General features: G+C 46.8%; 1 protein-coding gene across 1 annotated transcript in view; it reads left to right on the top strand.

Annotated features, from left to right (window-relative positions):
* The first annotated feature begins 213 nt into the window (after positions 1-213).
* EGFR (epidermal growth factor receptor) overlaps positions 214-14268 on the top strand; it is a 145176-nt gene continuing 131121 nt past the window's right edge. The window contains exons 1-2 of the mRNA XM_006148918.2: positions 214-285; positions 2147-2273. Coding sequence (XP_006148980.1) covers positions 214-285; positions 2147-2273 — 199 coding nt within the window. The remainder of the gene's footprint in view (positions 286-2146; positions 2274-14268) is intronic.

The raw sequence follows: 14268 nt of genomic DNA, 5'->3' as shown, positions 1-14268 counted from the left end.
CGCTTGGTCCATCCTCGAGTCTCCAGTGTACATCCGCTCTGTGTGTCCAGGCGCTCCCAGCAAGGTCATGTGTCTACACAGAGTTCAGCCCCATCTGTGATCTTGAGGGGGTTGTGGGCATAGCACACCGAGAAGGAGCACTGCTTCATTGGAAGGGTACGCTCCACTTTGAAAAGGTATCTCCCTCCCCTCCCCATTTGTCTTGTGTCGAAAATGGTCATTCAGCAGCAGAAAATCAAGGCACCAGAAGCCCCTAGACGGCTGCAGTATGCAAATCAGGCCACGGTCAGCCTACCCAGAGCAAGGACTCCCTCCCAGGAGTTTCCTGCTTAGTCACATGCAGGATGCATACCAGACTGCAAACTGTGTTACGGCCACATTCGCATCTGGTCTGAGATTTCGGAGCTGACGTTCGCTCGCCTTTCTTCTGCTGCTTTAGTGCGAATCCTTTCAGCTTTGCAGAAAGCCAGGCTCATGCTCCATCGTCTTTGTGTTGTGCGTGCCTGTCCGCCTCTGCCCACTCACCCTCAATCTCCTACCCAGGCATTCCGGGAAGTAGAAAGGAAAGGGTGTGGAGTCTGGGGCTAGACGGGCACTGGCTGGCTTCTACTTGCATGTCTACCCCTGCTCCCCGACCCCTAGGCATTGGTTCCATCTTACTAAGCTTGTTTCCTTGTCTGTTGAAAGGATGTAGTTTCTACCTCTGAAGCGTTCTCATCAAAACCTAACAATGTGGAAAGCGTAGAACACCTGGCTGGTGTTCCTAAATGATATGTCCCCTGCTTTCGGAAAATGACCGATGAAGTAACTGGACACCAGCTCTGAGGATTGGAATTTTTGTTGTAACCACACCATCACATTGCTGACATGGAGTGAAGTGTCCTAAGGCTCATGGCAGAGAGTAAACTGGTACCTAGGGGGTCCCTTCTTTCCACGGTCAGTGCTTGGTATTGGACACATCCCACTGGCAAATTCTCACATTCAGCTTTCCAGAAGCTCATACCAGCCTCAGAGGACATGGTGGCATTGGGGAATTTGAGCTCATGTATATGTATGGGGTTATCAGAAAAGCCATGATGTATTTTTCCATGTCTTTCTATGCAAACATGTGTCATGACTTTTCCAACAACCCAATGTATTTAGTTCTGTGTTTCGCCCACTGAGTAGGCGGTCCTGAGTATGACAACACCGTGATTTAAACTGGAACGTTCCTCTCCCCACACTGTACCTGCTCCCTACAGACCCTCCCCTTCACCTTGTCCATAGTTTAAGATCACCATTAATATGATCAGAATGGCTGGCATTTGTCACCTGCTTACCATGGACCAGCGTTGTGCTGTGGCATGTCGACAGATGATCTAATGTCTGCATTTGTCTCACAATGTCTCTTGCATTTTACTGTTGAGGATAGGGAAGGTCACAGAGCATCAACCGTTTGCCCGGGGTCACAGAGCTCATCAGTAGTCACGGACCTCCAATCGGGGCATCATCTGTCTACTCCGCTTTCAGATAGTGTCTTCTAAGAAGTAATTACAGTTGTGGGAACCAGCAGTTAGTGTAATGGTTATGTTGCTGGACTCCCACGTAGTCGACCGCGGTTCGTGGCCCGGACCCGGTGGCTTAAAAAACTCACGCCAGGCGCGTGTGTGTGCGTGCCCAAGATCCCGAGAGGAGAATGGAGGAGAAGGGATTGCGGCGTGACCATCCCCCCTGGGGGGGGATTTCTCGCTTTCTGTCTCTATGTCTCTCTCTGTCTGTCTGGCGAGCGCACGCGCCCTACAGTGAAAATCTCTCAAAAAAAAAAAAAAAAAAAAAAAAAAAGAAGTAATTACAGTTGTAAGGTTTTTGAAAAAAGTGAGTGACTCAAAAAAAGTGAGATATTACGCTCCTGGGGCGGGGGGCGAGGGGCGGGAAAAAAGCACTGGGAAGATGTATCTTGAGCATGGGAAGAATGAAGCTGTGGCTTTTCTGTGAGCCAATTCTTTCCTGGCAGCATCTCGGAATAAAAGCAGGGACAGCAGATTTCTGTTTGAATAAGAGCTGCCCGGTGGCTTTTTTCTTGCATGCTTTCATCTCTGTCCCCTTTCTTTTGCCTTGTGAATTTTACGCCCTGTCCATGAGGCTCCTGTGCTGCGTGGTCACCCAGGTCTGCAGTGACCACTACTGGCCCCAGGCAGGGCCCTCCCAGGAGCAGAGGTGGCCCCTGCTGTGGGAGCAGGGCCAGCCAGGGCGGCACAGCTGTGATGTGGCAGCAGCTGGCGACCACGGGGAAGGTGGGTGAAACGTCACTTTGCTGACCCAGAAGGGAGGCTTTCTCACTTCTGTGCTCCCTTCTAAGCCCTAAATTACCTCGATGTCTCTGTCCCCCTCTCTCTCCTGTGCCCCCTTTTCCTCTCCCTCACTCGCTCCGTTTCTCCCTGCATGCTTGCATTCTTTGCACACAATACTGTCCGAATATTTCTTTTTACTACTGGCAGGAAATGAGAAGCCCATTTTGTCAGGGCCGTTCAGGAAGTCATCCAGGGTTATAATGGCCCATTATCTAATGGCCAGAGTTTACTTAGGCTTTCACTGCTTCCACTGCCCACTTGAAACAAGGAAAAATATTTTCCCCACCACCATGAGTACGCTATTTAGAGCTGACCACAAGCCGGAGGATGTGAGCGGGCTGCTCCCAGGCTCCGTGGAGCGTGTTCCATCTGAACCCAGAGCTGGCGTGGCTGAGAACGCCGCCCCGCACAGCGCATCTCGCTCACACGGTGTCGTGCTCATCTTTAGAAGTTTCTCAGGTTTCTTAAAAAATAAATCCCGTCCTCAAATCCCTTTATTGAAGCCAGCATTTCTCAGAGAATCAATCAACACTCAAAGGGGCACTTATTAAAAAATGAATGTTCTTGGCCCGGCGTGACACTATGTAGTTAGAATTTGGGGAGTGGGGAGAGTGCCTCAGAATGGTCTTACTCTGTCCACCTGAAAAAGTAACAGCCAGGGGCTGACCCATGGTGCTGTGGTTAAGTGCATTACATTGAAATCCACATGGCCAGCTGCTGTCAGATCCAGCCGGTGGCTTGAAAAATACTCAGGGCACATGTGTGTATGTGCCCCAGATCGTGATGGGCTGGAGAAATGGAGGGAAAAGGATTGCAACATGACTGTAACCCCGGGCGGGAGGGGTGCTAGCCCCACCCCCTCGTATGCCCGCTAGCAATAAAAAAAATTTCTGAAAAACGAAAGAAAAAGGAATACCATGCTGTAATGAGAGGTGGCCTGTGTATAAAATATTTTAAAAGTATGGCAAGATATGTTTGATTGGCATCAAGGATTTCCGATTCTTAGAAGCATCAATAACCAGATCAAACTTTGGTGGAGAAAGAGCCAGCATTTTCTCACCTGCCCCTTGTGATGCTGGGACAGGTTGGAGACTTCTCAATCCAGTTTATCAAGAGCCTGAACACCCGGGCACCCCGTTTGGAGCCAAACCTCACAGGCACACTCCCACCGAACACGCGTAGCACGTCTTGTGAGTGTCCTGATCGTGAGTCAAGGCGAGCAGGAACCCATGCAGGTGAGCTAGGCGTCGCCCAGGCCCAGGGCACACTGGCCTTCCTCCCAACCTCCTCTCCATGTGGCCAGCCATGCCCAGACAGAGACTGACGGGAGTGACCCTGGGCTTTCTTAACCCTTCAGTCAAAGTGGAAAAGGTGTGTGGCGGAAGGTGCTGAGCAGAGGCAGTAGCAGGTGGATATGGCTTCCTTCCTGAAACCCTGAGAGGGTGCAGGCCCAGCTCACCCGCATGCCCTCCTCTCTGCTTCTCACCAGCCTCCGGGCCTTTTCCTCTCCCATCTGGGTAAACAGCCCCCAGAAACTCCTAGTTACCTAAAAAGAACAGGTTGGCCCAGCTTCCAGGGGCCCCTTCAGAGGCCTGAAAAGAAACAATATATTCAGATCTGCATTTTACTTCAATTTTGGCCTGCACCGAAGGTAGGATGAGACTGGGAGGACGCTTTTGCTCAGACGACTCCAGGAAAGAGCGCCAAATCTAGTTCAGGAAACAGATGTAAAGGTTCTTCGTAGGACTTCTTCCTGAAGCGGGGCACGGACTCATCCCACACCTTCCATAGAAATTCAGCTTTGCCTTCCACCGTTTCCCTCTGTGTGCACCTCTCACTTGCCATTCTGGTTCAGATCACACGGGTAGTTTCAGAGTCATTGTGAAGACAACTGCCAGGCACTTGCACTTGCAAATTAAATGCCTGGCGCGTGACTTGTTAAGGTGATAGTTCATTACAATACAAATTACAGGGGACTACCTGTGGGCATGCAATGATGACCTTTGTCTGTCGTCATCTCGTCATCTGGGCATTCCCTGTGATTACCAGGCAAGCGGCCTTCATCTTCCTAATGGGACCTTAGCTGGTTATCAACCCCATTTCTTTCATGCTGACACTGTTTTCTTTTCGGAATGAAAGGCCTTTGCGGATGAAACTAAAGTGTTGAGGCTCACTTCTGTCCCTTTGACTCTGGAAATTGGCCAGCCTGCCTTCCTGTCTTCCATCCTGCCCTCTCTATTTGCTCTCACTCCCTCCATTGGTTGGTTTTTGGTTTTGTCTTATTTATTTATTTACTTATTTGACTGTAATTTCATTGCATGAAACAAAAATACCTTCTCTTTGTAAAAAGTTCAATGGTTATAGGAAAACAGCGAGTAAAAAACAAGGGCCATGCTTTTAGCTTCTCGGGGGGGGGGGGGCCTCCTTCCATCATCAAAAGTTGGGGTAGTATCCTTCCAGAAGTCTTCAGACGCACATACTTACAGAACTCATTCCGATTTTTTCCTACATCCATCCTTCCTTTTCTGAACTATTCTTTTTTTTATTGCCAAAGTGTGTGTGTGCTTGGCGGAGGTGTACAGAGGTGCTCCTCTGTTTCTCCATCTGGTTGGGATTTGGGGCATGCACATGTGCCCCAGGACTCAAAACTACAGTTGGCCATGTGGGGGCCGCTTCCGGACTATTTCAAAGTTAATCGTTTTACATCTAAGAAATAATGTCATTCCACCCTCCATATTTTACATTAAGCATCTCTAAAAACACAGATTTTTCTTCTTGCATAATCACAATGCCGTCATCACACTTAAATTAGCCAATGACCCAGCCCCAGTGGCATGCAGTGCTAATATGCTGTTCTCCATGGGCCACAGGGGAGGCCCAGGTTAGGTTCCAGGTCCAGCCTAAAGGCTGGGTGTGATGAAATTCACCTGGAACCTCAGGAGTTAGGAGGTTGAGGCAGAAGAATCCTGACAGCAAAAACTTATCTAAAAATAAAAACTAGATTAAAAAAAAATCTTTCATGTCACCTAATGACTAATGACCACTCCCATTGACATGTCTCTAATTGTCTTGGAAATATCTTTTTTACTAGTGGTTTATTTAAACCGTGATCAGAAAACTAGGCCCACACCCCATATTTTACTGACTTTTCGGAGCCAGATCCCTGGGCAGCTGTGCTCTAAGAGGTCCCAGGGCCAGACCTCCTCCTCATCTGTGGCTCCATCTTGTTAGGTTGTTAGGTGGATTTCTTCTTCTGTCACCACAGGTGATAAAACATTGCTTAGATTCAAATTCAACTTTCTGGCCAGATTTCTTCCAGATCACCTTCTCAGCTCCATACTGGATGAGAGGTTGCATGCACATTTTTAGATTAGATAATGGCACTTTCTTTTCCTTTTATTTTTTTTTTAAGGTTTTTGCCATGGGGCATGTGCACTCATTGGGGGGGGGGGTAGTGAGAAATTACCCCCCGGAGGGATAATCATGCACAATCCCTTCTCCTCCATTCTTGTCTTCGGATTTGGGGTATGCACACATGCCTGACATCCTCTTCAAACCTCTAGGTCTGGGGCTCAAACTGTGGCTGGCCTTGTAGGAGTCCAGCACCTTAACCACCATGCCATCTTTTTCTCTGACTTATTTATTTATTAGATTTTGCCATAGGGCACATATGCTTACCAGAGAGAGACATGAGAAATCATCCCTTGGGAGGATGACCACACACAATTCCTTCTCCTCTATTCTCCTCTTGGGATTTTTGGGCATGCATGTGTACACACCCAGTGTGAGTTACAAACCACCAGGCCCAGGACTTGAACTGTGGTTGACCAGGTGTGAGTCCAGCACCTTAACCACCACGCCACCTGACTTCAGATAATCTCAGAGCTCCTGAAGGCTGTGAAAAAAGTGGCAGCATATGCAGGGGCTTAACCAGGACAGGCTGTGTAGGCAGAAAACCCCTGTCCCAGCTGAGCTCCTTCCGCCAAAGACTTGACCCTGCCACTACCCCACCCAAATCTTTCTTTCATTATCCTATATAAAAGGACTTCAACAAGTGTGTGGAAAAAATGGTATTAAAGTATGAATTTATTTTGGTGAAAAAAAAATGGAAATCCACACAGTTTTATTTTAACTCCCTTTTCCATGAACTTTTGGAAAGCCCACTCTCTCCTATGTAGCTTTTCTTGAATTGGTCAAAGTTATTTAGACTTCAGCTATGATCACTAAATAGACGATAAAGTGTAACCTAAAGGCATTTAAGAGAGTGGAAAACACATGATTTAGTAAAACTCTCGATCTTCCAACTAGAGAGGTTCAGCTCATTAAAAATACATGTAGTAAGCCCTGAGTGAAATTCAAAACCTAACTCAGATCTGTGGCCCGAGATGCCAAGAAACAGCAAACCTGGTGTGTTGAACAAATAATACGTAAATTTGAATTTCTAAAATCTATTGTATTTTGGAAAAAAAACACCTTTCTTTTAAAGACAACTATCCTGACCTAAGGAATGAGGCTTACGGAGTGCATAAAATATAAAAGACTCCTTGTTGTGAAATAAACCCTCATTTTAACTCAAGAGAACTGAAAAATACATTGATTTTCAAGGACTCACCCTGCACTTGGGTATTTTATAAAATAAAAACACAATTTTGTACGTAAACTTTTTTATTTTTCCAGAGGGCACATGTGCTCTCCAGAGACAGAGAGAAAGAGGAGAAATCACGTGTTTCCTCCTCTGTTTCCCCGTCCTGTCAGGATTTGGGGCACACATGCACATATGCCTGGCACATTTCTTAATCCACAGAGGCCAGGATTTGAACCGTGGTCAGCCATGTGAGATCTGAGTCTCTCAACCACCAGGCCACAGGACTAGCCCCGTATAAGAATTTTTAATGTGATTTTGTTTTCTCAAGCTATATGGCAGGCTTGTAGCTGTGAGGTGTTGCGTTCAGTCCCCACTGCGTTCTCACAGACCTCAGCGACACAGCTAGAGACAGCCTACCCTTCAGAGCTGCAGTTTCCTAATATCACCAGGATGGTAAAAAAAAAATAATAAAGTAGAGCCAATATTTTGATCCCAGTTTCAAATTTAAATACCAATATTCTTTCCACAGTATCTCATTCTAAAGGAAGATGCCTTCGGGTTTGCAAAATAGGCCTTTTTGGTTCAAAGGATCAGCAATGTCGGGGGGCAGGGGGGTGACGATGGAATATGGCGAATGAGTCTTTCATCAGTAATTGTGCATTGCAGGGTAAAAAGTGACAAAAATGACCATGCAAAGGGTGCTGGTGAAAGTAGCTTGCAATGCAGAAGAGGATATGTAGGTGGGGAAGCTGGGACCAGCCAGAGGAGAGAGGAGGTAATGCCTGGGGACAGGCATGTGGCCATCACCACCCCTGCCCCCCCCGCTCCCTGAGAGAGACAGGTGCATCCCCTGCCTGTCACCTGCCTATGCCAGGGGCACTGAGACTAGAACAGACCAAATGCCAAGGCTGTTAGTGGAAAGAGTTCCATTCCTTGACCATACAAGCTCCTACTGCATCTGGAACTCTGGCCCTCACATGGCAGCACACGGGAGCCCAGAGTTGCTTCCTACTCTGTAACAGCTCTCACTTCTTTGGCAGAATTCTTCAGCAGGTGGCAAGACTCACACAGAGGATTTCACAGCAGAAGGAACATTGCAGAGCATCTTATCCAAATGCGTATCTGGCATACACACGTGCACACGCACACACATACACACACGAGTTGAAGTTTGGCAAATAATACATATCCTAATGAAGCCTTACTAATGACTAATCTGCTCTAACATTCCCTAGTTTACTCTGTTTTCTTATAAAAAATAAATTCTGGGGCCAGCCGTGTAACCTAGTGGTTAAGGGAGGCAAATCCCATGTGACCGAACACTATTCAAATCTCAGCACTTGTGGCTTGAAAAACATAGCGGGTGTGTTTGCATGCATGCCCCAAATCCCAACAGGATGGAGAAATGGAGGAGAAGGGTTTGTGACATGGGGCCACACCCCATTTTTTCCTTTCTCTATCTCTGTCTCTCTCTGCAGAATGCATGTGCACTCTAGCAATTAAAAAGAAAATAACAAAATGAAATGAAATAAAATAAATTCTAATAGCAACCCACAAAATTTATTTTGCAGCCCATTGGCAAATAGCAGTCCATATTTTGCAGAGAATTGCATAATGCAGGTCACCTGTGTTGTCAGCCTACCTGTTTCTTGCTATTTAGGAATAGAATGAAGAGGCAAGCTGGGCCTCTAGTGCAGTCAGTGCTGGTGGGCAACATTTTGAAAACCAGTTCCCCCTCTTATTTATTTATTTATTCATTTATTTATTTATTTATTTATTGCAGGTGCTCTGACAATTCAGTTAGATGCCGAGTCGGACAAATATATCTGAGAGCCCAGGAAATGCCCTAGAGGGTGGATGAGGTGGCTCCTTGTCAGGTCGAGCATGTGCCTTAATTACTGCAGCAAGATCAGCATCGGTAGCTAGCACCAGCCTCACTTGGAGCCCTGCATTTAAATGCATCTCATTTAGGCTCCAGTTGCCTCGGTATCCCATAGTGTAGGCCACTTGCAAATCAAAGCTTGGCCGAGAACTCACCATGTTTCTGCTTTCTTTGGCCCAACAAATGCAGCAAATGCAATAAAACAATTCTGTTTTCCATTCCCTAAAACTGTCTTTTCTGTATTTATTGCAGTTCTGTTTTGTCTGGCTTTGAAGAACGTGTTCTAAGTTGGTATCACACGAAAGCATCTCTATGGAATCAGGTTTAGATAGCCTCTTTACCAGTCCAAGGCAAGCTCGTAGCACCAAATGTCACTGAGCACAGTGACAAGCCCATGAGCGTCATTCCATGCAGGGCTGATTACAGCTCTGCCTGTCCTGACGTCAGCCGCTCTGGGCGGGCCAGCTGGTGGTGTGTGACCAGCATGGTATCTCTAGTAATTTGTAGATAATAAAAGTGGTTTTGATGATGTTGCTAGATCTGGCAATTTAGAGGTTGGGTTAGAGATTTAGGGACCTGGAGAGCGTCTAGCACTTCTAGAAATAACTATAGAGAATAGAATATGGAGCTCTAAAGTCTGCAGGCCCACGTGGACACAGTCGATTCATTGGCTGACTTTATGTGTCACAGCCTAACCTGCCCAGCATTTTCACGTGGGTCTTTCTCTATTTTCATTTAAGAAGTCCAAAGTCACTGGTATCTATACAACAGAAGAGGTAGATGGTCTTGTCCAGCATCCATGCCCGCTACTCTCTCACGTTCTGATCAAGCTTTTTTTTAAAAAAAAAGAATTATTTAACTTTATTAATTATTATTATTATTTTAATTTGACCAGAGAGAGACACACAGAAAGAGAGGGAAAGTGAGAAAACAAGCTGCCAGGTCCAGGACTTGAACCACAGTCAACCATGTGGGAGACCAGCAACCCTAACCAAAACACCACCTGCCAGCCCCTCGGACCAAGCTTTGGGCTTCATCTGGTCAGTTGTGCCATGCTATTGCCGATTTTATTTTCTGCTCTTTCGGTTCCGCTTCACATGATTGAAATGATAAAAATCTTTGTTTTTCCCTCCTGCGCTTTTTAATGGACTTGCTTTTGTGTTGGTAGTTTTCAGTTGTTTTTATTCCACTTGCTTTTGGAATTACTGGCCGGCCCATTTGTAGCTAAACATCGGTAACACACGGCTAGTAACACATCACACCCGGGGCTGTGGTAGCAACTTCATGGACTCGTCCACCGCGTCCCCAAGTGTGAGTCCCAGCTAGTGGTAAACAAAACCAGGCTCTTCTGAGTCTGCTCTGCTCATCTCTGTCCCTTCGCGATCTTCTATTCTGGAAGTAGTTATTTCTGTACATATCTGTAGACAGTGAATAGTGGGCAGAGTTTTCCATTTCTGAGGCTAAAACTGCATTTATGCTCATTCCAATTTTGATGGACACTTAGGTTGGGACTAGACTTTTGTTCGGTTGCATTTTTAGAGTGTTCTTTTTTTTTTTTTTTTTTTTGGAGAGATTTTCACTGTAGGGTGCATGCGCTCGCCAGACAGACAGAGAGAGACATAGAGACAGAAAGCAAGAAATCACCCCCCAGGGGAGATGGTCACGCCGCAGTCCCTTCTCCTCCATTCTCCTCTCGGGATCTTGGGCACGCATGCACACGCGCCCGGCGTGAGTTTTAAGCCACCGGGTCCGAGACGCGAACCGCGGTCGATTATGTGGGAGTCCAGCAACATAGCCATTACGCTAACTGCTGGTTCCCATAGAGTGTTCTTAATTCAAGGAGATGACGTTAGCATCTGTCATCCCAAGGCACTTCTTTCCAGTGGGGCAGTCGACTGCCCAGCGTGGGATTCAGGCTATGCCTGGCCAGGGGAGCTGTTTTTCCTGGTTTTGTGGTAACTGTTCTGGTAACTCAGGGATTTGCTGAGGAAGCATGGGAGTGCAGAGGTGCTGACGGACACAAAGCAGTCAGCCTCAGAGCGCAGCAGTTATATTGCAGATGATGGCAAAACCATCAGCCAGCGCCCGGCACGTCCAACATGGAAGCGAATGAAGCCTTTTGTACAGAACCACACGTTGGCCCATTGAAGTCAGGTTTTCCTCATTAAAGGAAAGGTTTTTCCTCAAAGAGGGCTGCTTTACAGTATGGCATCTGGTGATAACATTCATTCATTTGGAAATTAATCTGCGCAAGCAAGTTTCCACTGACTGATGAGAAAAACTTAGCGTAACCCAGCATCCCACTTCTTACCCTCAGGAGAGACAGCCCTTGGTCCCGCCCGAGAGGCAACTGTCTCATGCAAGCCCCGAGTGCGTGAGGTTTGCCTCGTGCCCTCCTGAACAGTGGGCTAACGGGCGACGTGGCCTCACAAGTGCGTTCTCTTCCCGAGGTGTCGTCATCAGTGGACACTGGCCTGTTTTCAAGGACCTAGTACTTGATCAGGTGGTACACCAGTTTCTGGAGAATCCTTAGGTTGGAGGCCACAGGTTACCCCGTAGGAAGAAGTAGGAAGATCTAGGTCGTAGTGTTTTTCTTCTAAGAGTCCATAATGAAAACAGAGAGAGAAATTTAGAGCATTCTAACAGTTTTTTTCTTTAACTGCCAGAGGGTGTGTGTCACACAGAGAGAGACAGAGAGAAGATAGAGAAGGCCCCCTGCAATGGGGAGCCATCTGGCTGCAACCCTTTCTCTTCCATTTCTCCACCCTTTCTAGACTTTTGGCTCACACGTGCACATGCCTGGAATGTTTCTCAAGCCACCGGGGCTGGGATTCTGAGTACCCAGCCATTTGGGATCTGGCTCCCTTAAGCAGAAGGCTATGGGAGCAGCCCCTAGCGATTTCTTTTCTAACTTCATCTTGTGCAAATGCTGTATGCTCTAAGACTGTACTTATGGGGTCATCTCAGATCCATTTTGGGGAGATGACCAGTAAAATGAGGTAAATACATAGTGCATTAGTGTATTCCTATGTATCTTCGTTGCTGTGGGTCCACACTTTTAGTCGTGTTTATTTCACAGACTCTCGACAGACCTGCCCTTTCTAAGTAAAGAAAATAGTAGGTTGTCAGGAAAGCCATGATGTATTTTTCTGGTTTTCTATGCAAAAATGCATCATGACTTTGCCGACCACCTAGTATTCTGGAAGAATTAGAAAGGCTGAAAAGAATTGGACCATTGACCATTTGGCTTTCAGTAATGTAAATTCATTGACTCAGGTTCAGTTAAACCAAAAGAAAAAAATAAATAAATAAAACAGAGTGAGGGGGAAGGAGGAGACTTAGAGACCCCCATACTTGGAAAACTGCTTAGGAGACTTGGAGAGCAAGCCTGGTCAGCCTCTTCTTCTGTGGCTCATTTATTCACTGTTTCTCTATTTAAGGCTTACGGTCCCCGTGACTCTGAATGGCCCGATGTCCTTTTCCAGTTGAAGGCCTTCGAAGCATGGATCAGTGCACTTTATACACACACACGCGACGTCCTGTGCCCCGTGATGGCGTTCTGGTCAATGATGGGCCACGGGGGCCAGCGTAGCTCCATAAGATTGTCATAGGCTTTATCTCATGGCCGAGCTGTGTAGTATGGACAGGTCTAGGTGTGTGAGAGTACAGCCTGACATGTTCACACATGATGAAAGCACCTGATGATGCGTTTCTCAGAACGTACCCTCGTAGTTAAGTGATGCGTGAGTTTACACACACACACAACTCAAGGAATTGTCAAAAACAACTCATGGAAAATGCATGGAAAAAAGCTACACCAAAATAAACCTGTACATTAATTCCACTTTCCCTGAACTTTTTGAAGTCCTCTCACACACACATGCATGGACACACATAATCTCCCCACCTTTATCTGCTTGCTCACACACATGCATCCCTTTGTCATCACCAGTCCTTACCTATCCTTTGCACGTAATTGCCTGCACACTAACGCCATCTCCTTGTTCTTCCGTGACTCACTTCAGTATCCAGACCCAAGGGTCAAGGAGCCTTTGACAAGTGAATGAAGCCACCCATGAAGTTGGTGGCATTGTCTCTCCAGACTCTGAGCCCTCACGAGCTCGCTATGATTCAAAGCTGCATACTTGGGGGACTTGGGGAGATGAATCAGTGACTTTGGGAGCTTGGAATCCTCTCTAGCTACCAAGATCGGGGTACACAGGCTGCCTTTGGTGCGTTGGCAAGTGGACTCACCATGCACCACTCCCTTTGCCTTAGGTCTTGTGACTTTGTCCATTCTTTTACTAAAAAAAGAAGGAATTTAATTGTATTTATTATTATTATTAATTTGCTGTAGGCGTGTGTGCTCATCAGAGAGCGAGAAGGTGAGAAAACAAGTGCCAGGTCTAGGACTAAACTGTGGTTGGCCATGTAGGAGCCTTAACCACCTCACCCCCTGCTGACCCCTTGTCTACTCTTATATAGCAGATGAAGGAAGAATTTCAGGGAGATTTGACTGATAGATATAACAGGGATTAGGCCAGCACTTGGTGTGGTGCTTAAGATACTAGACTTCCACATGGCCAACCACAGTTCAAGTCCCAGAACTGATGGCTTGAAAATCATGCTAGACACGAGTGTGTAGATGTCCAAAATCCCAAGAGAGTGGAAGAGAAGGGCTACCCACTATGGAGGGTGAGTTTCACTTTCCCTTCCCCTGTCTCTCTCCCTCTATCTCTCTGGTGAGTGTGCTTGCTCTACAGCAAAAACCTAAAATGAATAAATAAATTAGATGTCACAGAGAGACACATCTGTGCTTTTTCTCTGAATTTTTAAAATTCATATTTATTTTATTGCCAGAGGGGCATGTATGCTTGCCAGAGAGAGAGAAAACACTCACTCCCCAGTACGGTGTGGACACACTGCACCCTCTTCTCTATCCCTCCTTCCCATCAGGGGTTTGGACACATACACACACATCCCCAGCGTGTTTCTCAAGCCAGCAGGGCCGGGACTCCACCTGTGAAATCCTGCTCCCAATACCCAGCGCTTAACTGCTGAGCTAGAGGGCCAGCCCTGCAACAGCTGTGTTTTAGAGCTAAAAATTGTGTTTTCTTTTGATTATGATTTGGTAAAACGACACAATGTCCTTCGGAGTCATGTCTCAGACTTGAAGGTATTCATTTTCAACTCCCGGTGGCAGAGGTCAGAAACACATTGGAGAGACACGTCTTGCTCCGGTCTCTAAGCTGCCGCTTCTTGCACCTCACTGCTTAGTTCCGGCGTCTGAGGTGTATCTTCCGCTTCTCTGCTGAGATGACTGGTTTTCTTGACAAATTTGGGCTGAATTCCTCACAGGAGAGCCCATTAGCCAGTAAATCCATCTTGGAGAACTCCCTGGAGTCCCGTAAAACACACGACAACCCTGGAGCAAGCATTTCTCCATGGTGCTGAGAGGTGGCCAGTGCAGC

This window comes from Tupaia chinensis, unplaced genomic scaffold (genome assembly GCF_000334495.1).
Source record: "Tupaia chinensis unplaced genomic scaffold, TupChi_1.0 Scaffold000249_1, whole genome shotgun sequence".
NCBI classification, from domain to species: domain Eukaryota; kingdom Metazoa; phylum Chordata; class Mammalia; order Scandentia; family Tupaiidae; genus Tupaia; species Tupaia belangeri.
This window is presented reverse-complemented; position numbering and strand designations above follow the sequence as displayed.